The sequence below is a fragment of the Lissotriton helveticus genome, chromosome 7 (genome assembly GCF_964261635.1).
Source record: "Lissotriton helveticus chromosome 7, aLisHel1.1, whole genome shotgun sequence".
NCBI lineage: Eukaryota > Metazoa > Chordata > Amphibia > Caudata > Salamandridae > Lissotriton > Lissotriton helveticus.
This window is the reverse complement of record NC_136068.1, coordinates 1230417282-1230444226: the sequence shown is the minus strand read 5'-3', so window position 1 is coordinate 1230444226 and position 26945 is coordinate 1230417282. Positions and strand designations below refer to the sequence as shown.

The following is a 26945-nucleotide window of genomic DNA, read 5'->3' as shown; positions in this document are numbered from 1 at the left end:
TGAACTGGGGTGGCAGAGTGGGCTAAAGAACGGTGATGGATTAAACCCAGATCTTTTGACTGGGTGTGAGTGTTTGATTGATTCAGATGCTCCATCCATCACCACCCCCTTTTGTACCGCTTTTGGCCGCCATAAGTGTGGCAGGGTATGCTCAGACGTGAGTCCCTTGCTCACTTTGCCACTGGATTCAAGCAAGCCGGGCTGAAGACGGCTGGAATGCCAGAAACAGGTCCTCGGAAGCTTGTTTCCGGTCCAGGGAAGACATGGCTTGGCAGTTCGGGCTGGACTGTTCCCATGAGGCACGGGGTCAGACTGATTTGCATATAGCCATGTCTGAACTGGGGTGGCAGAGTGGGCTAAAGAACGGTGATGGATTAAACCCAGATCTTTTGACTGGGTGTGAGTGTTTGATTGATTTAGATGCTCTGTCCATCACGACCCCCTTTTGTACCGCTTTTGGCCGCCATAAGTGTGGCAGGGTATGCTCAGACGTGAGTCCCTTGCTCACTTTGCCACTGGATTCAAGCAAGCCGGGCTGAAGACTGCTGGCATGCCAGAAACCGGTCCTCGGAAGCTTGTTTCCGGTCCAGGGAAGACATGGCTTGGCAGTTCGGGCTGGACTGTTCCCATGAGGCACAGGGTCAGACTGATTTGCATATAGCCATGTCTGAACTGGGGTGGCAGAGTGGGCTAAAGAACGGTGATGGATTAAACCCAGATCTTTTGACTGGGTGTGAGTGTTTGATTGATTCAGATGCTCCGTCCATCACCACCCCCTTTTGTACCGCTCCCCTAAATAATAACAAGAATATATAATGATTACCCAATTTACATAATTATTAATCAATTAGAAATTTAAATATGCAATAATCATTATTATATTTTATGGATTATTTAACTAACTTCCCACTATATACTCCTACAAACCTAGCTACTCACAACTAAAATCTAACTACAATAAATCAATATTACATAATGTGAATAAATAACAATCAAATCATAAATAATAATACATTCATTAATTGTTAATTATTACTCAATTAACCTCCCACCCTACACCCCTACAAGCCCATCAGTCTACACCTAAAGTATAACTAAAATATATTATTATTATACAATTTACATAATTAATAATCAAATTAAATAATTCATAATATATTATAAAATAATCGTTAATTAATGATTACCTAATTAACTTCCCACCCCATAGCCCTACAAAGATAGAAACCAGCATGTAAAATCTAAGTATAATAAATAAATATTTCATAATATACATAATGAATATCAATCGCATACTTGTTTCAAAATTAATTATTTAATAATTAATTAGTACTTAGCTTCCTACCATATCCCCCTACAAACCCAACAACCGACTATGACACTATAAATTACTATTTGCAATTATATTTAAAATTCTAAAAGACTTACAATTACAAACTTATTAGACAAACAATACTCCCTGAGCCCTGATTCGGCGCACTGTCATCATCCCTGTTTGCCCTTGACTGTTACTATCTTGTCTGTATATATGTCAGCTTGGACCTTGCGATAGCAGCTCCTCGCAACTTGGGAGCTGCTACATCCTATCCCGTTTTCGAATATGTGTTGTTTGCTTTCTTTATCGTTTTGCATGACGATTTGTAAAGCACTCTGATACCCTATGGGTCATGTTCTAAATAAAGATTTATACATTTTGTTTTTTAAATGCAACATATAAGAAAAAGAAATAAACTAAAATACATAAATTCAATGAACAAATTATATTCTTTACATCTGTATTATTGAAAACGATATTTACAACAATATTCTTAACGATGTTCCCTGAAAAAACTATATTTTTGACAAAAATATTTCTGCATCACAATATTTTTCCATCACAATATTTATTTTCCGATAATTCTGTTTCCCAATATTTACAACTCAATATTTTATCCAAATATCACTTCTATAAGGCGTGTGAGAAAATGAGAATGTTTTTGCTGACTCTGTTTCCCCTGTTCCCCCTTCTCTATTTGCATGGGGTCTGAGGTCTGAGCAAGCTATTTGTATGAGGGTTTGCCCAAGGTTTTGTCTAAGAGTTTGATGGAAACAAGTAATTTTCCCATCTCTTCTCCCCTGTTCAGTCTGCCAACCAATAATGAAACTCACGCTCTAGGTCTGTCAAATCACAGTTATGTGAATGGTGTGATACCTGAGCCAAAACGTACTTCATTTCTTTACTAAGAGTCCTATTTTCTCCAATTCACCTCTAACACTTGGTTTAGGTGTGTAATCAAGTAGCTTTACCAATTCAGTATCTAACAAATGAGTTATTGAACCCTGTCAAACAAAAATATGACATATCTCTTACCTAAAATCAACATTATGCAGGAAAAGGGCTATTCTGTGCAACCAAGATCAATGAGCACGCCACAGCATCACCTGACAAAAATATGAATGCTAAAAGGGATTCCGCTGTGGGAAAGGGTATTGGTCTACATACAAAAATGCAAATCCCACTAGGTCAAATAGATTTTAAACATTTATAAGACTCTAGTATAACATTATATGACTGGTACTGGGATGTCCAAATAAAGGTCCTACTTGTGTGATGGTAGCAGAAGCTGGCATCTGAACCATAGGTCTCCATATTGCTGGTAAAATCTGATTTGTGGTTGTCAGCAAGAGTGCTTGTGATGCCGGGAGTCTATGCAATCTGTATGAGATTCCTGAAACTTCCTGCTTCAATCATCTGTTCTCCTTTCCAGTTTCAATCACCTCTGCCAATTTTGTTCACAGCATTCTTCACAGCATTCTTCACAAATTGAGAAGAGTAACCCATGACAAGACTCATGGCAACCCGGCAAAGAGACTCAGTGGGCACCTCAAACTGTTTACGTTATATCTGCAATTTAGTTTAGGGGTGCCATGATAAGTGTTCCACTGGAATTGAAGACTTTATATGAAGAGCACAGGGAATGAGAAGAACTATCTGACTTCTTTCTGCTCACTAACTAATTAGGTTGTGTTCTTGATTCTGTTCAGCTGTGGTGTGCCTGGGTTTGTTTGTGCAATGTCCAGTGTCTCATTTGTCTAAAATGGTGATATAAAGAGCACTATATACACACATTTGTGATTAGATATAACATCTAATTTATGTTATTCCTGTGTATCTACCTGCTTCAGGTCTGTGCCTAGCTCAGGCTACTCCTTCTCTGTTGATGGACCTATAAAAAAACTTCCAACCTGCCAAGCAAACATAATAGGTTGGCTAATACTAATGATTCAATGACTAATCTCCCTGGTTTGCCTCCACCCCTTCAATCTATGCCAACATTGGTCTTAAGAATAGCTGGAAGTCACTTTTAGTAGTGGTGTCTCAAACAAATATTAGCACCTTGATTTCTCCAAAGTCATCAGTCCTTTGTAAAAAATAGGTGCCGCTTCAGACATGCCTTAGTATGAGTCTTTGTGGTCCCTAACATTATCAAGGACTGGTGTACCAAAGTCTTTTGAGCCAGAGCCTCCATCGCTATCTTCTGATTGGCCCAATTTGCTTTGACTGCCATAGGAGACGTTTGCCTGGCAGTCTTAGCAATGGTTTCTAATATATGCTAGACTGGATGTTCTTGTGACTCCTGAGAGGAGCAATAGACAGGGCTATGACTGCAGTGATAAAAGTAGCATCCACAAACCGCAGTCTTCTGGGATAATTCCCTGGGTGACAAAACTGGTCAATCTGAGGAGTTTGCTAAATTTAGGTAATTTCCTTTTGCGTAATTGTTTGAAATTTCCGAAAAATTATGTTCAATAACGCAAAATGCAAATCTGGCACTTGACAGTAGTGTAAGTAAGAAGCACAAGTGCAGAGAACAGATTGTTTGTTCGCCTTGTTTGGCTGCTCTGCAATAGGATTTTTACCACTGCCTCCTCAATTGTGCCATTTGGTGTGATGGTATTTCATGCATAAAGTGTAACATGAAGTCATGGAAATTATGCAAATTATGCTGGTGTTATTGAATTCTCTCCTGGGCCGATTCAATAAAACATTGATAGGATAAGGGAGAAACCTAATATGTTTGAGAATAATTCATGTATTTTGTGATAGGTGAAACGTACATAAAGCCCTATAAGTGGGCTGCAGAATGAAAACCCTCCGTAGATTTTATAGAATTTTATTTAAAAGTGATCCAGGATGACAAAAGAGTCTGCACCTCTTTAAATGTGTTTCTAGTGGTCATCTAGAGTTAAATAAAGCACACACAAGTTGATGGGAGAAAAGCTTCTACATAGTCCAAACTGGTGGCTATTGCTCTCCGTAGCATTTCAACCAGTTGTTGTTCACGCACTGTGCCACTTTAGTCAGAGGCGTGACTTATCTGAATCAGTAGAGATCCTGCTCCTTATGGGAACAATCCATTCTCAATGGCCAGACTCGGTACCCTCCAGAAGGAATACAAGCAACCATAGATTGTTTCTGCCTTTTTGGGCCTCATCAGTAAGGTGTTCTTGGATATGGCATAGCAAGCAAGGGATCCCAGATTGGGCATATATTTGGCCATTTAGGTGTTCAGCAAATATAAAAAATATAATGGGTGGATTTCACGCAAATAGTCATTTGACAATCACTTGCAGTATTATTGCAAACCAATTATTTTTTGCCTACTGGGGCCTGCTGGACGGTGGCTTGCCTTATGGGCATCATTATTGACTTGGTTTCAAGTTGCAAAGGAATACAGTATTACGTGAGAAGGATCTATGGAGATAGATGCCTTGCACTCCTGATTTAGTAAATGCTTTCAGTTTTTTATGTCAATGTTGCTTTTGAGACGAGAGTAAAAGCAGCAATATAGTTCTTTTTTCTGCAGCTAAGGTGCCTGGCAGTATTCCTAAATGTTTCAGCTCCCTTGCTGCCAGTTAGTTCTTCATGAATTTTGGTCCTGCACTTTTGTTGCGTTTTCCATTTTGTTTCTGTTAGAAATTGGGTTTCCGGTTGGTAGAGGTATGCACCCTGTCCAAGCCGGAACCACAATCCTAGTCAGGGTAAGCTAGATACACACTAAAAGATAACCTGGTAGCTTCGTACAGAGCAGTGAGGCTTATCTAAAAACTCAATGGTAAAGTATTTGTGCAACACACACACACACATAGTAAAACAATGAATGCACCATAAAATGATAAATATCCAATAAGTAGAAACAGAGTTATGAATTTCTAAAGATTATATCAAATTATAGTACTTCAAGTCATAAAGCACCAACCATGGACTTCTGGATGCTCTAGACCAGGGTAAATCCCAAGTTCAGGCCAACCATGATGGAGAGCAGGACTCCCGCAGGTCCCCTTGAAAAAGTACCTTGGATGGAGGAAGCGTAGATGTCAATGACTCGATGTGAGGAGCAGAGGAGGCGATGCATCACTGTCGATACTGTTGGAGGACCCATTGCGTCACTTCTGATCCGCACAGTCGGCAAAGGCTTTGTCGATGAACCCCTTAAAAATGCAGGTGATGCATCATAATCCAGCTGTGCAGTCCGCTGTCATCGAGCCGTGCAGTCCGTTAAAGCGATGTTTTTGAGCAGCAGCTGCATCTGCACCAAAGGAAACGCAACAGTTCTGATCGGGGCAAGGTCGTCGTAGGGTGGGTTATGTTGGGTCAGCACAGAAAAAGGGACCACCAAGGGCCCAGCACTGGATTGGCAGCACTTGGCAAGGCAGGACTCACAGTTGCAGAATCCAATGTGCTGTTGCAGGGTTGGAAGTAGCCTTTGATGACCCTGAGACTTCAGAACAGGGGTCAAACCAGCAAGCCCTTGGAGTCACTCTGAGTTCAAGGGAGATGGGCCCAGTCCTCTTCCTCAGCAGAGCAGAAGGCAGCAGCAGCAGCAGGCAGCACAGCAGAGCAGAAAAGAAGTTCCTCCTGGGCCGCAGTCTAGCAGAGCAGCATGACTGAAATACAAATGTTTTTGTATGATGCATCTCGGAAAAGGTCATTGGTAAATGTGCGCATTTACCAATGAATCGCAAAGGGGGTTCCACATGGGGTTTGTGATTTTTTGATTTGCGAATTCGCTATTTGATGCTTTTGTTCTTGTTGAATTGCGGAAGCGGAAATTGCAATCGCAATCACTGTTTCGCAGCTATTGCGATCGCAATTTCGCTTGATAAATCTATGCCTAGGTCCTGAAGAAAGCCAACCTGACCCCTTATGGGCAATTAGTGGCTGAAACATGTTGACCTTTTTATGGACATCAGTAAGTGCGGCTTCCTACACTTTCTCCAGCATTAATTAAATTCACTTTAACTGGTCACAGAAGCCTTTTTATTGAACACCCCAATTTTTCTTATCACTAATCACTACTGCACTAACCAGTGGTCTACCTCCGGGTGGAGGAAGCATACAATTAAACCCGATGATGATGCTGTCACGTGGCTAACATAAAGGCGAAGAATCAAGATACACCGCCATTCGAGCCTTGGTACGTATATGAGGGCTTTTTTTATCGGAACCGGAAACGTTTACATTACAAAACCCTGGTTACTCAGGACAAGTGATCCCTTCCCCCATGGATTTTTTGGTACAAAGGTTTTCTTCATTTGAGAAAATATTTTTTATGTGGGACGAAAATGAGGAACATTTGAAAATGCACATCAACTCTAAATCACGCCCCAGTACATGTTCTACAGTTTTAGGGATGAGAGGCATACACACAAGAAAAAGTATGAAAATCATAGTTTTCTTTGAGTCGACCCGGTACTCTGAATTGTGATGCATGCAGAAATCCACTGAAATCTGAAGCACAAGTATTAATCTGCCTATATGTCTTCATTTCTTGAGAACAAGCCTCTTGGTGTGTGAATATTACTGAGGAGGAAGGTCTTTTGTTATTTCTAAAATATTCATTGGTTGAAACATTACAAAATTGTCAAGGAAAGTTAACTCTAAAAGTTTATTATAAAGTTACTTAACTTTAACATTATGTCCATAGAGTTCACCGCAGAACGCCAAGCAACCTCTGTCCTGTAATCAGTCGAAAACATGTCCAGTAGACCGTCCTCCTGCATCATCTACAGTATTGCTGGCTCCCGAACAGGTACATAAAAATATTGTCTAAATGTATATTGATATCTTCATAATATTTATTTCTTTCAGTAGGAGCAAATATTGAGTGCAAAATAACTTAACCTCTCTTCAGCATCATTTAGGAAACAAGTAGGATACATGCAGAGAACTCTGATATTTCTAAGGCTAAACCTACTTTTGGGGCCTATTTAGGAGCTGGTTTGTATTGCTCTTGCACCACGCAACGTGGTGCAAGAACGACGCGCACCTTATGTGTGATTTATGTTGCGACGCAAGACCACTCATCGAAGTAAGGCAACGCATCACCAATCTGTGCCCTGGGAAGGCCTGCACCGAAAAGATACGCCTTCTAAGGAGAGGCGTAACAAGGAGAAATGTCTTTATTACTCCTTGTTTATTTCTCTTTCTATGCATATAGAAAGATGAATATGCCTCTCAGGATTGTTTTTGTGCAAGATGCCCCTATACGCACAAAAACAATCCTGCATACAACATAGGTGCACTTGCTTCATAGTTCAAGAGTGCATGCGTTGGCGCTAGGCTGCCTAAAGGGCACCTACACAAGGGAAAAGGCAGGAATACGCTGCAGTGCCTGGAATACGGTGACTTGCTGTGCTTCACTGTGTGACACGTCTGTTAATAGACCCCTTGATGTTTCAAATGCTGGCAGATAAGGTATGCAAATAGGGCATAAAGACATAAACTAGATTGCTCAATTTCATGAAAGTTTGATTAGGTTGGAAAACTGGGATTTGAAGCTTTGCCTCCTTGCTTCATTTTTTATACATTGACCTACAAAGTTAATCTTCTCGTTAGAAGTATGTAGAATCATTTGAAGAAATACAACACACAAAATCAAAGCAATTGATATGTCTACCGTGGGAAACAATACTATATTTATGAAACACAACCATTGTTACTATCTACGTTTATTGCTTGTTGATTTGATTGCAACAGTGTTTTTATCGAATTTCCTTAGTAGCACTTTTTGGGACACAACATTGCAGCAAATTTAAAAAGCATTGGCAAAGCCAATATTACTTGCCTATGAGAGCTATTAGCTTTGGCAATGTTTTGTAGCCCTGCTCTACAGAATCATGGATGCTTTGCAGTGTTTCTAGAACTCATTTAAAAAAATCATTATGACCCAGCCAGTGCACCTTTTTTTAAAGTGCATTAGCACTAGATGCACAATAGTACCTTTTTATTATTATGTTTAGCAGTGCTGCACAGTATCCATGATGCTATCCTCTTGGCTACAAATTATTGCCAAAGTCCACAATGCTCATATTGCACAGCATGAACAAAACTGTCATGTTTACACAGTATTATCGGGCAGAAAATGTGTGATTCCTCAGAAAGAGTGCTTGTTTATGCCAGGTGGAGGATTTGAACAGCAGGTGAAACAGAGGAATGCAGCAGGATCAGAGGAGATGGTTGGACTGTATGTAGATCTGAAAGCGGGAGGCTTGAAATGCAGAGTCCAGACCCACAAATTTGTCGGGTGTGGATATCGCAAGAACAGGGCGGTACGAAAGATAGAGGCATATAGCGGACCTCTGATTGTCATCAACAACAAGCGGAGGTAGTCTCGGGCCGGCGCCCAGCATTGAATGCTTGCTGTGAGGCAAAGGTTCCAAGATTAACTGTACCCAACACAAGAACTAGGCGATGTTCTGAAGTGGAGGGAATAGTAGTAGTGGTAGGCGGTGACCTCCACTCAGCTGGGCGGAGCTTGAAAAGTCTTTTTTACTACGTGCTTCGCTTGGAACGTGGAGTTTGAGGAAAAAAACTCTGCCTCCCATGTAGTGTAGTGGAGTTTACCAGTGCTGGCCCACTGATTGGTAACTGAAACTTGGTAGGGTCATGGTCTGAAGAGATAATTAATGATTTGCTGTATTTTGTTTTAAAATTACATATACATGACTGAACACGGAGGCTCTACTAGGAAGGCCGTCTTTCCTGCAGTCTCCCTCAGCAGTAAGTCTGACATAGCCTTCGTCCTGTAAACTCCCATCATGTACCGCCACCTGAGTGAGTCGAACACAGCCATTTAGACAAGACCGGACTGTAGATTCAGCAGAGCGTGGCCATCTTAGTCCGCATTAATCCATTCCTCCACTGAGTTTTTCTTGATGCTTAAAATGTGTGCCTCTGTTTTAACATTATTAATTAATGTAAAATGCTCAATGGCAAAAGCACTTCATAATATATCTGTTTGTAAATATTCTCGTTAGGTACATTTATTCAGTCATGTGGCAGTCTCTTTATTAGACTGGTAACTGTTTTAATTGCCTTCATTGTGATGAGTCAGAAATTGATTTTATGTTTTCCTGTCCGGTGTATGATAGGCACAAGAAAACATGGCTGTGACAATGGCTTAAATTTAGTGAGAGAAATCATGCAAACATGCACAGAATGTATACATACGGTAGTCCCGAGCCTAAGTTAGTCTGTCTTCTATAGGCATCAATGGTCTGTCTTCACCTGTTTTCTCCTTCTTTGTTGACCCCTTGGTGCAGCCTGACTTCCATGTCTACGGTGCTGGTATGGTGCATCGACTGTGTTGTTTGGTTCCATTGCTGGCATCTCTCTTCTAGTTGGGATGTTTAAATTTCTTCTTCTTGGTTATTGACAACGGCACCATGGGTCAGAGCTTCCAGCAGATCAGAGTCCAGTGTAGGTATCTGTGCGTGTGTGGTCGCTGCTCCCCCTTGAGGTGCTCCATGGAAACCAGCCTTGTCAGCAGGTGGGACCATGGGAGCTCACTATGGGACAAGACGGCACTTTTCGTTTTGGAGCTATGACCCCTAACCAGGAGGCTGTGTACCCGGCATGCATGCAACCACTGGTGCAGTCTTTCTTTCAGGGCTGCACAACGCTACCATGATCGCTTGCAGGCGAACGGGTTCCGACAAGACCTACACATTCGGGGAGGCAAGTGTGGGTGAGTAAAATTTCTAAGCTTTATGCGTCCCAATATCGGTGGCTGTGTGAGCAGTTGAGTTGGTTGTGCTTCTCATGGGCGAAAATCTCATCAAAGGAGCTACATAGTATTATGTAGGGTTGAGCGGAACTCCCTGGAATTCCACTGAGTTTTATGCAATTCCGCTGAATTCTGCGTAGTGCAACTCCGCAAGCTCCACCCACCCCTAAATAGGAGTTAGGTCCACTGGATGTGTTTAAGAGTGACTATCAATTAAAGGTGGGAGAGAGACCACTTGTAAGAGCTGATAGGGGGGGCAGTGATACGTTTACTAATTGCAGTACAGCAAGGAAAAGAGTAATTCACTATCAAGTTGAAAACGTGAAGGACAAGAAGACATGTTTTGATGCAAGAAATAAACAACTCAATTAAAATATTATAAACAGAACAACTAAAAAGTTTTAATATTCTAGAAAAATATGTTGAGCAGCATAAACACAAGTGATCTAGGAGTAGGAAAAAACATAACGAATATCTAGTGAAATGCACACAGAGCAAGAATTAAACTTGTGAAAATGTACCACTCCATGATGTCGAAGAACAGATCCTGCTCTGTCTCACAGATTGTGACTGAAACTCTTAACTTACTGTTCAGATTTCAAAGCAACCCGCATATATTGCGTCCCAAAGCGTCTGTTTACACACATGAAACACCTCAATCACCTGTTCAAATCTGAGCAGAGGTCTTTTTACACCAAGCAAAACAGAGCATCAGCCCTTAACAAAGAAGGTAATTACAAAAAGGGGGTGGTGATGGACAGAGTATCTGAGTTAATCAGAACACTCCTACCCAGTCAACAGATCAGGGCTTGATCCATCACCGTTTTTTAGCTCACTGCACCATCCCAGTTCAGAACCTGGCTATATGCAAATTAGTCTGTCCCTGGCCCAGTGCATCATGGGAACAGGGCAGACCAAACTACCAAGCCAATTCTTCACTGGAAAGGAAACAAGCTTCCGGGGACCGGTTTCTGGCATTACAGCCGTCTTCGGCCCGGCTTGCTTAAATCCTGATGGTGCAATGAGCAAGGGACTCATGTCTGAGCATACCCTTCCACACTCATGGTGGCCAAAATAATTACAAAAAGGGGGTGGTGATGGACAGAGTATCTGAGTTAATCAGAACACTCCTACCCAGTCAACAGATCAGGGCTTGATCCATCACCGTTTTTTAGCTCACTGCACCATCCCAGTTCAGAACCTGGCTATATGCAAATTAGTCTGTCCCTGGCCCAGTGCATCATGGGAACAGGGCAGACCAAACTACCAAGCCAATTCTTCACTGGAAAGGAAACAAGCTTCCGGGGACCGGTTTCTGGCATTACAGCCGTCTTCGGCCCGGCTTGCTTGAATCCTGATGGTGCAATGAGCAAGGGACTCATGTCTGAGCATACCCTTCCACACTCATGGTGGCCAAAATAATTACAAAAAGGGGATGGTGATGGACAGAGTATCTGAGTTAATCAGAACACTCCTACCCAGTCAACAGATCAGGGCTTGATCCATCACCGTTTTTTAGCTCACTGCACCATCCCAGTTCAGAACCTGGCTATATGCAAATTAGTCTGTCCCTGGCCCAGTGCATCATGGGAACAGGGCAGACCAAACTACCAAGCCAATTCTTCACTGGAAAGGAAACAAGCTTCCGGGGACCGGTTTCTGGCATTACAGCCGTCTTCGGCCCGGCTTGCTTGAATCCTGATGGTGCAATGAGCAAGGGACTCATGTCTGAGCATACCCTTCCACACTCATGGTGGCCAAAATAATTACAAAAAGGGGGTGGTGATGGACAGAGTATCTGAGTTAATCAGAACACTCCTACCCAGTCAACAGATCAGGGCTTGATCCATCACCGTTTTTTAGCTCACTGCACCATCCCAGTTCAGAACCTGGCTATATGCAAATTAGTCTGTCCCTGGCCCAGTGCATCATGGGAACAGGGCAGACCAAACTACCAAGCCAATTCTTCACTGGAAAGGAAACAAGCTTCCGGGGACCGGTTTCTGGCATTACAGCCGTCTTCGGCCCGGCTTGCTTGAATCCTGATGGTGCAATGAGCAAGGGACTCATGTCTGAGCATACCCTTCCACACTCATGGTGGCCAAAATAATTACAAAAAGGGGGTGGTGTTAATAGCAGAGTGCTCCCCGCCTTTTGTATGCCATCTAGGCAGGTGCGGGAGCATCCGAAAGTAGAAAAGACGCCAAATGTAGAAGTATTGGGTTGGGGGGAAGAGCCTCTTTGTCAGCTTATCTGATGTTAACTTCTGTAGTGTACGTGGTGCTCCTAGACAAATCACAAACAAATAATGCAATTAATGTGAACTTGTGGTAACTGGTGCTTATTGGGAGCAAGAAGGTGAGCGAGTTTACAGCAGAGCCCACCCTGCCCTTTGCTGGCCATCTAGGTGAGCGTTTGAGTGTCAGAAAGCAGAAAAGTAGTCTGATGAAGTAAGAGTGGGTGAAAGGGGGAAGAAGGACGCGGTGCAATGACCAGAGCTTCAGAACTGGAGAACCAGGTTAGAGTCTCGGCAATGGCCCAATGTACAGTGATCCTGTGCAAATCGCTTAAAGTAGAATTCATTAAATTAATGTGTAATGTAACTGGTGCACTTGTAAAGCACTTCAATGCCTTCGGGTCCAGTTATGGTCATGGCTATATGATACAAGAAAAAAGCGAGCAGCGGGAAGTGGGAATAGGTGAGAAATAGTATCTCAATCCCTTCGAGAGCAGCAGATGGGCACAGAATTACCTTGAATTAATATGCACTTGGTCCCTGCTCCACTGAAGTGACAAGACATTATGTTATATCTACAGTGACCAATTAAGGAGGCTGCAGCAGTGGGTGGGTTCCAAGCCCTTTTCCTATACAACAGTGCCTTACAAGCAAGACGTATGTGCTAGGGCATGCACTCACTGGCTCAACCCTAAGAAATAGCAAAGTGTGGTGTGATTTTTGGCATGTTTAACTTATCACCAAAGCAGAGTGATTTCTATGTCAGGGTGTGATATTTTTTGACTGTGTGAAAATAACAAGCATGTTTCAAGGTTAACATAGTCTGAATACTCATCGAACTGTTGAACTATATTACATTTCTGCAGCTCATGAATAAATTTAACCTTAGAATGTCATGATGGATGTTTGAGGCCTAGAGAGAAACACTGTTCATAGTTCCTTCCTTAACTTCAAATAAAGACAATTAGCGTTAAGGTTTTTAAGGCAGTTAGAACAATGTTTCAATTCGGGGGGCTATGTACCTGATTTATGTACCTGATTTAGAGTATGGCAGATGAGTACTCCTTCACAAATGTGATGGATATCCTGTCTGCCTTATTACAAATGGATTATATCCTAATGCAGTTCTAATAAGCAGAATGAGATATCCATCACATTCGTGACAGTGTACCCATCCAAAAATTGTTAAGCTGGCCCTGTTTCTATGAATAATATGGAGCAGAACCAGAAAAGCATAGCCAAGCCAGAAAAGCACAGCCAAATCACTCACTGGCTAGATTGTATTGTTTATGTGCCCCACCGTTTGTACAGTTTTGGCTTCCTTCTCTTTCCTGCCTGTATGGCTCACTAACCTTAACAGTTATCTACCACCAACCAGTAAAAAACACCACATTCCTAGATAAACCTCCAAACTCATTCCTCGTTATTAGTACCCTTAGTTCTACAGACCAACATCAGTTTAAATGCACCACCGGAATTAACAATACCATTGAATCTGTTGACTCTTGCATGTTAGATTCAACCAGTAATTCTCCATCTTCCTTGCAGTTTCCTCCAAAGTTTTCAGCTGTTTTAAACAGTAAAATAACTCAGCAAAACGAAAACAGATCTGCAGTGCTTCTGCATAGCTCACAATTCCTATGGGTCAGGTAAATTATGTTGTCCTTAGCTACTACAAGTCAAGAGGGAATAACATTAGGAAAAGTATGACAGAAATCTATGACTGACGCAGACAGATTGCACTTGATCAATCTCCAGAATCTGTCACAATCCAGTCAATTAAGTAAAAAATGTTACTACATGCGATTAATGGAGTAATATGTTTACTGCACAATTTGTCCAGATCTTTTAGGATATAAAATATTCCAAAAGCACATAGTCTATTCTGCTCAATCAGAATTTCGTCTTCTCCTGCTTAATCAGAACAACACAATACAAACCTACATGTTTCATGTCAAACGTTATCAAACGGTGAAACACTGTGAACAAAATAGAGAATTCACAAAACCTTGCAATTCCAAATGATTGGAACGGAGTAACACCTTCCCTATCTTTAAAGTGATTGTCCCATCACAAGATGAGGCATAGTCAGGATGATGAAAGCATCAACAAAGCAAGTAGAACCAGTTTCTGGATTCAAAGATTTCATCAACACTCCTACCCAATAATGTTCTTGATGGCTAGTGGTTTTTATTCGATGGCACATTTCCAGATCTCACAGAATATGCTATTGTAAGATCAGTAGTAAAAATACTAATTGTTATCCTCCAAAATAAACCCACTGTGTCAAGCAAGATCCTGAAGAGGAGGAAACTGTACAACTCAAGGAGTAGTTTGATATCCATAACATCCTTTATGACATCCAGTCAAGTTTAGGGCCAGTGAGTGTAACAGAGTTGATATTGACAGAAATCCACCCTGACTTTCTGATGGAGACCATTTTATTTATTTATTTATTTGTTTGTTTTATATAGCGCTGGCTGCTCCCAGAGGTATCTGAGAGCTTTACATAAGAACAAGTTGAGCAAAGTTACATTCGTTATCATATCATAAAATAAAAAACATACACAAGTTATCTGGAGCATAAATGAGGTTGGGGGGTGAGGGTTCGCGACAGGGGGGGTAGGAGAAAAACAAACAAGGTTATGTACGGCTGGAAAGGGGAGTAATCTGCAGGCTACCGCAGGTAGAAGGCAGGGGAGGGAAAGGAAACACAGCGGAGAGACGAGGAATACCAATGTCCAATATCCGGCTGGGTAGGTGATGGCTAAGGAGGTGAAACCAAAGTCAATCTCCTCTACAAATGCCAAAACAGCTCCACCGGGCATCGGCCATGTTGCTCGGGCACCGCGATCAATGAAACATATAAGGTTTCTGCCAGAGGGCATAGTCAAAGTTCCATCAGCCACACCAGTCTCAGGTGGTATTGGGGAATGCCGCCTGCCGCAACCTCCAGCTATCCGGTACTCATCTCTCCCCAGCTGGTCGAAGCCCACTCAGCGCTAGGAGCACGCAGACTCTGGCCCCCATTTCAGGGATATGACAAAAACTTTGCAGGCTAGTCTACCAGGAAACTGGCAGTGTAGATGAAAGAGTCCCCCAGCCTGGAGCAACAGGGAAGTGAATCGCCCAATATCAATACCACCAGATGGCCACAGCCCTCATTGCAAGCGCCAAGAACAGAGTCATGGGCGCCATCTTAGGGACAGGCACCCATCCCACAAAGATCGTCGTGGAGGAGAAAGTCATTCCAATGAAGCGCACCTCCCCATCAGCAGTCAACGCATCTGAAATGGCCAGGGGACAGCCGCGAAACAGTTATGGACAATCATATCATTTGTAAAACACGCCAAGTCATTAAAACACAGGCGTCATCTTAGGGACAGGCTCAGCGCCCATGAGAAAAAGTGGTGCTAGCGAGAATTGGGCCAGCAACAGTTCAATCCCTAATAATCAACAGGCACCGCATCAGAAATACTTGTCCAAGCTACAAGACTCCATTGCGCAGCCCAATGGGGGAAGGTGAGGCACTCCTCGTACCTCACAAATGGTCGCCATCTTAGGGTCAGGCCGCCCAAACAATGCTCGCTGGCAACCACAAGACCATTATTGCATAGCTGCGGCGGAACATCAACCGCTCACCTCCGTTCCCAGTTGTAAACATTCCTGAGCTCCCGACCAGGACCGGCAGCTCTGCCGCGGCTGCGTCTCCTGTTTTGCATACAGCGACCGGGCTTGCGTTAGCTGCAGCAATGGTGCTCTCGCCCAATGCTTCCATTAGACAAGCACCGACAGCTCCCAGTACCGGCAGGGGGGGTCACGGTCCGCCCTTGCCCCGTGCCAGGGACCGCCCGTGCCCTCACAGGTCCTTAGTAGCTCCAGCCCCACACCTTGAGTACACCAGCCACCATCTTGCAGTCATGATGTTCTTTCCGGCATCCAACGTGATTTACCGGCTCAGCAGGGCTGCCCGAACTCCGCTCCTGGGCCCAGGATGAAAACAGTAGTCTTCTAGGACCCCATCTAGCAGCCTCAATGCGACTAGAGGTGTCACCCATCTAAGACTTAGTTGACAACCAGATCCTAAATGAGCACATCTGTGAATGGGCTGGAATTAATGGATAACCCTGGAACCAGTACAATCCTTTCCAATAAGCCAAATAACCCACTCCTATTCTAACACTTAGGCAGAGCTAGTAAGTCCCTCAATTTAGTTACCCTTCCTGTCCTTAGTCCTTTTTTACATGTATCCACGTACCCATTAGCTAGACTACATGGGCCTGATTCAGAAAGATATGTGCACATGTAAGTTCAAGTGCAATTACAAACCCATCTTTGTAGTTCACAAAATCACGTTATGCCCTCCTGAAAGGGCTTGCTCACATTGACGTTTATGTCTTAGTAAACCTTTTCATGCAGTTTAGGAGTCGACCTTCTGGGATGGGAATTCTTTGGAACTTTGTGTATGCCACAAACTTACTTGGTTGTGGGTTGTCAGAAAGCTTTTCCTGACCCTTTCTTGCTTTGGAAATGTTCATACTTTACTGCTTTCAAGGGCAAAATGAATTCCCTTTGGAGAGCGGGATCTGGAGGGAACTCTCCAGAAATTCCGGGGTTGTTAGGGAAGAGATTTCTCCAAGAGGCAAAATACTTACTTAGGGGAGGAAAAAATTACTTGCTTGTTTTTATATGTCAAAATATCTGCATGTATATTCTCACATACAAAATAATTTTACAAACGTTTTCCAGAGACATGCCTGAAAATCAGTGGTAGTTGAATCTATGTGAATGCCTACCAGCTGTAAAACTACACACATGCTTGGTAGGTGAGCTGTGGTGTAGATTTATAAGTTTGTTTAAAAGAAGGAGGATCTTTGAGCCCCACCATACACCAAAATATGCAGGAGATAACTAAATTCATCTTTAATTGGGAGATGGAACAGAAACTCAGAGGAGCTGCTAGAAATGACTGAAACACCTCCATTACTCAGTCTCTGAAAGCAGAATATGCTTGAGCAAATACATTCTAGAGGTGTTCAACATGCTTACAGCAAGAGTCAAAGCACTGTCCTTCACTTGGGTCATAGATTCTAACCAAAGACACTCTTCAAGTGACCAAGGTCAGCACCTTGGATGTCCTGTTTGGTTCAGAACATAACTTCACACCACCGGGCACCAATGTAGATAAGAGTCTGATGCACCAACGTTGACTCTCTCGAGATAGTTTCCCCACTGAATTCCTACCATTGAATAGAATTCATGCAGTCTCAATGGTAAACCCAGAAACCACCTTTTTACAAAACAAACCATAAAGTGCTGTCTGAACACCAAAAGGCATCAACTCAAGACACTAGTGTAAAAAAAACACTATAAATTGGCTTCTAGGGATTCAATAATACGTTTCAAGAACTGCGTACAGTTCGCAAGGCTGTGCGCTGCAGGCACCAAACTACATGCAAACTGTTGCAAAATACAATCTCACTCCCCATCCCCAAGGAAGGTAAGTTTGTATCCTTGGGCCCAAATTAACAGTGGGAGCACAAAGGAAAGAACTATTTCCTAAAGTCTCAGGAGCACATAAGTTAAGAAAATATGTTAGAATCAACTTTTGTAAGCAAACATTTAACTACTTTAAGTTAGATAACAGGAAGTCAGAACCAGAGCCTGCTGCATTATTATATGAAAGTTCTGAACACTTTAATAAACAGTACTCTCGGACAGTACATGACACCTCGGAAAGCTTCACTAAGGGAAATACAGCTCCTGGTTTCCAAATAACTGGTGCAGTGAATTAACTGAAACAAGTGTGTCATTCATGCTGTATTACAAAGAAGTACATTCATGTCACGATTACTGTAACCTTGCCTTTTCTGCATTTGAAGGGCTCGGACATATAACTTTCTGAGACATTCATTTTCAGGAACATTAATACATAGATATAACAAACAAATGTTCCATTGCTATGGCCTAACTGATACATGTGTGGACAGATCCAACTACACATTATGTACATACTTTCATACTAGATCTGTAGTAATATTTGTTCTTGCGCTTGGTTAGCAAATACCCATCACTCGTACAAATGAAAGTCAGTTTCAAAGGTCTGGCGCTAACTTCTCAAACACATTATTGAAGCTGATCAAACACATTAAATGAGTGCATAAAGATAGATTAAAGGAAGAATGGAAGATGTCTACACTTGCAGGAGTGGTGACCATTGGCAACACCAGCAACAAGCAAAATCCTAATGATTGTCCTGTATTGGCTAAACCTTGGGTTTCATATATCCTACACTACTTTTGTGGTGGCTCAAGGAAAGAGATGGGGAACAGTGGGGTTACAAATGTGTATGAGAAGTTAATAAAAACGATGACTTGGTGTAATAGGTTGCTGATCACATGCAATTGGACTTGAGGGTTCCAAGTGATGAATAACTGCCTTACTAATGGTTAGACCTGCCCACCTTCCAAACAATTGCCACATTTAATTTACATATAGGTTCCTAGTAAAATTGTACCACATGTACCCAGGACCTGTAAATTAAATTAAATGCTACTAGTGGGCCTGCAGCACTTAATGTGGCACCAACTTGAGTATCACTTTAAACATCTTAGGCCTGCCATTGCATCCTGTGTGTGCAGTTTTAAACTCCCAATTCTAACTAGCCAAATACATCTTTTGCCAGAAAAAAACTCCCTTTTTAATACATACACTTCACTTCACCCCTATGATAGGCCCTAAACAGCCAATATGGCAGGGTGCGTTGTATTTAAAGGAAGGCCGTGTTTTTTAGGGGTTTACATGTCCTGATACTGAAAAACGTCCAAATTAGTTTTTTACTGTTGTGATGCCTACCTCTCATAGGATAACATTGGGTTACATTATTACATTATTACAATTATTAAGTGCTAACTTTTGTTTGGAAATAGGATAAAATGTTGTATTTGTTCTCAAAAGAATTGTCATTTAAATTCCTCTTTAATGGTAAAGTCACAATTCTGGAAATGCTACTTTTAGAAAGATGTAATTTTCTTGTCCTAACCATTTGGTGCCTGCAGCTTGTATCCTGGGTCATATGACTTTGAATAGCTGGCCTGTGTTTATTCCTCCCAGATAGTAAGACAAAGGGGGACTATCCCATAGGTTGGGCCATTTTGGCTAGGATGGGTGGGGCAGGGCTAATTCCTGCCCCACTTACATTTGAAAAACCTTCCTCCAGCACACCCACAAAATATGTTCACACCAGCCTTTTAGCACCCTAGATCACTTGGAGCCTGGTCATGGGTGGGACTTATTTTTCTGGAACCATATCAGGGATAGCTTAGAAGTTTTTTCCACTTGAAGGGATGGCATAGGTATAAATATTGGACCTCCAGACTAACTCTTCAGTACATTCCCAGACCTGCGTAGGACCCCCAGATGAACTGCCTTGTGCTTCACAGGACTGGCATGCTGCTTGAGACCTAGTTTGTACCTCAGTGGACTTCCATGCTGCTCAAGGCCTGCCTTGCTGCATAATCCCAATTGCTAGTAACACAGTGAATCCAAGGGCTAGTTGGCTGGCTTCTTGTGTGAGCTACGGAACATAACAAGCCCAAGAAACCTTGAATCCTGCACCTGGCCTCTGCCTGGGGTGAGTCCTAACCCTATTCCTTGTGCCCAACTAGGCCCAGAACCATGGAAGTCATGCTAAAGATGTTCCTCCTTCAATAATCTGAAACTTAGTACGTAGAAAAATTTCAACCAAAAAGTGGGTTGGGAGCTGTGAGTAAACTGGGACCTACCTGCTCACCGACCCGTGCATCGCCGGTCTGCCTAGATTCGTGCAGCTTCCGCTACATTCTTTTCAGCAGCAACAAATCTTGAACCCCACAGAAAGTGTATCCCGCCTTGTGGAACACTCATTAGCTACAGCCTGCAGCTGAAGATTTCCGATTCAATTCCGAATGTAGAATACTATACAGTGACTATGTCCAGCAACTCCCCGATGATAATGCCTCCTCCTTGGATGCCCGTCAGCTACCTTGTCTCGCTGAACTCTACCTTCTCAGGAACTTTTCTTCAAAAAAATATCTAAGTCTGAAAGTAAGCCGAGACCAGGTGCAATCCACCTCGTGGTCAGCCTTAACTTTTGACTTTGTCCTGGTCTTTCGCGACTAGATACCGGTGGTTGGCGCACTAATCTTTTAGATGCTATTTTTAACTTAAATCTTTGAAAATTCATAACTCTGATTCTATTGATTGAATTTAATTAGTTTTGGGGTCATTTGATTTATTTAAATGTTCTTTATTTCCCTAGATTGGTGTAGGAGTTTTTCCTGTTTTATGTTTTCACTTTAGTATTGTTTGGGTGGTGCATAAAAACTTAACACAGTTCTTCTAAGTTAAGCTGACTGATTGTGTGCCAAACTACCAGAGGGTTAAGCCCCAGGCAATTTAGTGACTTTTGTGATTTACCCTGACAGGGATTGTGTTTGTTGCTTGAAAAGAGTCGTCCCCCCAAACAAAAACCCAATTTTCTATACTAACATTATATAAATCTGTTCTTACAGTGGATATTTATCTATAAGAGTTGATAGTGAGCTATAGCCATGGTTTCTTCTACAAGTAGCAGTAGCCACATGTTTAAAATAAATGTCTTCAATATGAGAATTAGAAAACATAAAGTAAACTCATAAACTGCTTTAAAGTGGATGATTCTAATTTTTGTAAATGCTTCCTCGAATGGGAATTCTTTGACAGTGTTTCTTTTTTCCAATACATAGATTGGCAAACTCTACAGTGAACTGGATATGGTGAAAACAAATGTGACTGCTATGTCAGCAATTCTACTAGAAAATGCTCCAGACACGACGAATCTTCAAGACATGGATCTTTTACAGGTACAAGGCAACGCTTTCCTGGGCCATTTCCCACTATTTAATCTAACCTGTAGTTTATGGTATGCACTTATAAAGCACACGTTCACCAAGATATTATGGCACTTAAAACCAGAAGTCGCTGTTCGATGAAGAGTACATTCAAAATACATACATTTTCAAGACTGCCTTGAATTTATGTACATTCTTTTTAGAACAAATGACTTGAGGGAGAGAGCTCCATGGCTTGGCCGAACAATCAAAAAGGATATGCCTCTGAATTTACAAGTGCAAGCTCTTGGAACTATAAGCTGAAAAGTTTGGGCAGAACATAATTCTCTCGTTGGGACACACATGCTGAATTTCTTAGCTAAACTATCTGAAGAATGTTGATATATTGCCCTATGACCAATTTTCATGACTCTAATGAAGATCCTATTATTCACCGGTTGCCAGTGAAGCTAATGTGGAATGGAAGAATTGTGAGATTTTCTAGAAGCATTAATAACCAGCAAAAAACTGCATTTTGTACTAACTGAGGTTGGTGAAGAAGGGCATCTTGGACATCTAAATGGATGTCATTGCCATATTCTAGCTTTGGCTGATTCCATGCATTTATATTAGTTAGGTGGTAAGCTGTATCGGTAACTGGCAACAAAAGATCTTAACGTTTTAAGTTGCCTCAAACAAGTTTTAAAAACAATATTCACCTGGATTTTTAACATTTCATCAGATAGCAAAATGTACCGCTTGCTCACTCCCTTCCCCAGATTCTATCCCATAAGTAGAAATGTGACTCCTTATATGTGATATATTCGCTTCATGATTTAGACTTTAATTGCCATGATTATGGGTGAGCAACAGATTATTTGCGTTATATTTTCTCTTACTCACTCTTCCCCACAACAGTCATTACAAGCAATGGGTCTACAGATCTCAAGAAACGTGTCCATATAAGCTGATTGCACAATTATAAAGGCATTTCAGCTCTCTCACTCATAGGAATTTTGGAAACAGTAAAAGTGTTCTTCTCTTTTACAGCATAATGAAAGAGTATGGTCCACATTTTTATCCATGTACGTTATGGTCCGTGTAACGTAATAGAAGCTGTTTTAAACCTTAGTCAATTAAACCTGATGGTTATCACTTTCACAGGTACCTGTGTTTTCCTTATTCACATACATGGAAAACAATACATGGTGCGTTCTCTAGAGACAAGGGCTGTGCATTTTTCCTGGACAAAGACTTGCTCTTTTGTATGCAATGAAATCCTCCATGTTAGACATAGGGATGCTTATTCTTTGAAAGTGATGGCTGTCAAAAGGTTCGTTGTTAAGATTTGAAGTATGGCCGGTCTAATGTAATGCTGCAGTGGAAATGTTACTTAAAATAAATCTCACCATTTCTATCCTGAAAAAGGCAGTCCGTAGTTCTGCGCGTGCTGAAACATCAACACTGACTCTAAAGCGATTCTATGAATGATCCATGCCATCTCATTCCTGTTATCCATCTATTTTGTTGCTGATTTGTATTAATCTGCTCTCAACATGATTGAATAATTGTGGTTGGAGATATGTCGTGTGTATATTCGAAAGTAAATATTTAATGTTTTTTGTATTTATGACATACATATAATGTTTATATTTTGAATAAGGCATGCATGTCAAGATCCCTTACAATATGACTTGCGAACTGCACTACATGGTGATTACCACTATTACTACACTTACATTTATTATAGGGGAATGGGACCACTTGAATGTAGCCCCTAAAAAGATTTAAACAAGTTCTGCTGAAGGCCATCTAATGCAGTGGCACAGAGAGAACCAATCACAGTTATATGGATGCGCTTATCAATGACTGCAGCTGAACACTTGAAAACAAAATTATAGGGATGTATTGCTTGAGTGAAAGATCAACTCTCTTGTAGTCATTATGTTCACATTATAAAATAAATGGTGCATTACTTCCAGAAACCTCCCTCTGCCTCACTCTCACTCCCTTTCTTTTCCCTTGTTCCCACTCTTTTTCCCTGTATTATTTGCAGGTGTAGTATGATGTATTTCATGCATCACCATTTTGATTTTCGTTACATTTGCAAGATTTGGCGACATCACCTTTGGATTTAAGCAATTCATAACAGTGAAGGCTGTAGTTACAACGACCACCCCACTCCAGGTCATTAAGGACACAGTCTCCAGTCCTGAGCTGTGCACCTACAAATCATAGTTTTCGGGTGTTAGTTCATTTACTTTAGTGGAAGTAAAACAAGCTTACAACACCCAGGATGCAATAGGCTATCACACAAAAATCCAGAACAGGAAACCATGTCCATAATGACTTGGGCTGTGGTAGTCCCCCATCTGTAATTGCTCAATGTCCGACCCTGCTCATAGTGGAAGAAACCTCTAAATAGGGAAGGGATGCCCCAGGTGGAAGTGAATGCAACTACCCTTGCCTTGTGACAGCAATTCGAGAAAGTAAGGGCTTATCAAGGTACAGGCCAGTTTAAGTAATTATATTGATTTTCCTACCCCTCCCTGGCCCCCGCCACACCGGTACTTTTCGGTGGCAGCCGCTACTGCTCCCATTGTAAGAAAAACAAGCCTAAAGTTGACTTGTGAGATATTAAGTCGACTACTGCATAATATTACATTAGGATCAATGCACATAGCACTTAAAATTGTAGATTTAGTTGCCAAATACTTGTAATCACCCCCTTCATTACTGGCATTATTGTTGTAACATTGATAATGATTATTAGTCAGATGGTAAAGAAATACCTACACACCAGAGACATCTTAAGGATTTGTGGGGCCCAGGGCAATATGTCATGGAGCCCCTGTTTGAGACAACTTTACCTGTTTTACCCCTTTTCAACTCATTCATGCCCTCATGATACCAAACAATATGGAATTATAGGCTAAACCTTCAGAAACAGATGCACTAAAATAGACTCATACTCAAACTGCCTAGTGTCAACCAATCAAATAGCACCCAAAGAAAGCTTGAACAAGCATTGATAAAGTCATTTATTTTTTAATTTGGATCTACATTTATTTTACTTGCAACATCAATATTTAACATGGACTTTAGTGTATAAGCAGGTTGTTACTCCCATTCAGAAGTGACTCCTCCACTAAGGCGGAGGAGCGCGGTCCCCCTGCTCTTTGAGCAGTGAAAAAAGGAAAAGTGAAATGAAAATAACGCAACATTATTATCATTTTATTTTTCTATACTAAGGGAGATTTAAGGGGCGGGATCGCTGTCATCACAGCCAGGAAGGGAGGAGTGGTTAGGGCACTTAAGTGTGTTTTAGATCAAAGGGAGAGAGAGGACTAGATAAGCTAGGCCGGATCCCCTGAATTATATGTACATATATCAATAAGGACTAGCTAGTTTAGTAGGATATAAGAGACTCTGATAGGTACGTCGAGGAGCAACATAGAGTGGGGAAAAGAACATTGTTTTCCTCATAAAGCCCTCACCCACCGACCTAGTCGGTGGCATGCTTCATCATCGGGCCCACCACAGTGGCACCGAGTGTGCCCCGGGTGTGCTTCAACGCCAGGAGACTGCGGAGCTGGTATGTTGCTGAGTGTGCGGTGAAAAGGGTGAGAAGGTGTAGATTAAAAGCTATGCAGGAGGTCCCAGCACCCGAGGCATGCTAATCTTTAATGAACTGGGCCTCTGCTAGCAGATAAAAAGGCAAGGAGACGTGATGGAGTGCTGATTATGACCTCCAGCGTCTAGTGCTGTCTACATGTTTCAGCCAGTGCCTTGTTGATTTTAAGCTGGCTTTCCTCAGGACCATTTACTATGTGAGAAGTGCAGAATAAACTTAATTTAAGTGAAGGTGGTGTTTTGGCTATGTGTGGCGCTCGCTAAGCGCTGTAACTGTTAGAGGGGATTCCCTCAAGCTTGATCTGTTTTTCCTTGTAAAAAGCTTCATGGGTCGCTTGGCAGAGAAAGAGACCGAGATTTTCGGTCTGGTTCCTCCTTGGACCTATTCGTCCTTCCGCGGCGCACATGACGTTTTGCAAGCTGTCTTCGGACGAACAAAGCATGATGTTCACTTTGAAAGTTCTCCAGGGGCTGTACTGTACAGCCTTGGTGGAGTACATGAACAGGCTCATGGTCCACATCTGAGTGCCGCACCACAGTGCTCAGACCAATCATAACGCCGCTGTCATGGTGGCAGCAGCATCGTGATTTGCTTAGGGGAGTCTGTGTGTGCTTCTTGCTCCCAGCAGCAGGAAGAGAAGAGGAGGGAGGCGAGACGACGGCCAGCTGCCAGTTAAGTAATTTTATTGATTTTCCTACCCCTCGCTGGCCCCCGCCACACCGGTACTTTTCACTGGCAGCCGCTACTGCTCCCATTGTAAGAAAAACAAGCCTAAAGTTGACTTGTGAGATATTAAGTCGACTACTGCACAATATTAAATTAGGATCAATGCACATAGCACCTAAAATTGTAGATTTAGTTGCCAAATACTTGTAATCACCCCCTTCATTACTGGCATTATTGCTGTAACATTGAAAATGAAATTGCTGCTCTGAGGATTTCTAACATTCCACTGGTTAAAGCCTAATAGTAGTCTCCTAATTTTTCTTCCCCTGTCTTGTCCATCTTCTCCTTTTATAGATGTACCCATCTCTGGCTAGACACGCACCGGTGACCCTGCTAAGTAAGAGAATGGGGATGGGGCATTTTATAAGGGATGAACAGAGACATCAAGCGAACCGTATAGCAACATGCACTATGTAGAGATCTAGAGGGAGAAGGAGGTAGAGAACGAGATCAATCAATCAAATAGGATTTGTAAAGTGCTGCTATTCAACCGCAAGTGTATCCAGGCTCTGAGTGCAATCTGCTTGGGTGGAATCAGTTGAAGAACCAGGTCTTGAGACCCTTTCTGAGTTCCTGAAGAGAGGGTGGGGTGGTGTCCAGAGGTGGAAGAAGAGGCTGTTCCAGGACTTCACGGCAAGATCGGAAAAGGAACATTTTCCATTGTTGCTTTGACAGATGTGGGGGGTATGAGCGACGCAGAGAGAAGCAGAGTGCAGGTGTCTGGAGGGTTTGTGGTAGATCAAACAATGGTTGATGAATGCCAGTCCTTGATTGTGCAGGGCTTTGTTGGCAGGGGTCATCATCTTGAAGTGACATTTGTGGATAATATTAATAATAATTATAATATTAATAATGAAGCACCTTTATAAAGCACACAGCTACCTCTGCTGATGTGTTCCGGCGGGTGGGCAGTCATAATATCGAGTCTTTTATTTCGACTGGACAGAATATCGAGTAAAAAATATAGAATGGACATAATATCGACTAGACATAATATAGACAACAAAAATATCGACTAGAGAAAATTAATATCGAATAGAATGGACATAATATCGAATCAAAAATATAGAATGGACATAATATCGACTAGACATAATATAGCCAACAAAAATATCGAATTTAAGGTAAGTTAATATTAATTTTTATTTTTTGTGTAATATAAGTCTGTAGCGGGTTGTGGGTTTATAGGGGAATAGGGTGGGAAGTAATTTAATTATAATTAATTAAATATGTTAATTTATTTATTGATATTTATTTAGAATTAATTGTTAATTAATTATTAATTGGTAATTAATTAAAATATAATTGGTAATTAATTATAATTGATTAATTGATAAATATTTTAATTTTAGTAATTCATTTTCTGTAGCGGGTTGTGGGTTTATAGGGGAATAGGGTGGGAAGTAATTTAATTATAATTAATTAAATATGTTAATTTATTTATTGATATT

The 26945-nt window shown here is 41.7% G+C and overlaps 1 protein-coding gene across 2 annotated transcripts in view; it reads left to right on the top strand.

The window, feature by feature from the left end:
- The window catches only part of TOM1L1 (target of myb1 like 1 membrane trafficking protein), a 653197-nt gene that overhangs the window by 149264 nt on the left and 476988 nt on the right, over positions 1 to 26945 (top strand). For both annotated transcript variants that reach the window (XM_078654420.1, XM_078654421.1), the window contains 2 exons: positions 6969 to 7073; positions 21051 to 21167. In XM_078654420.1, the coding sequence (XP_078510546.1) occupies positions 6969 to 7073; positions 21051 to 21167 (222 nt within the window). The remainder of the gene's footprint in view (positions 1 to 6968; positions 7074 to 21050; positions 21168 to 26945) is intronic.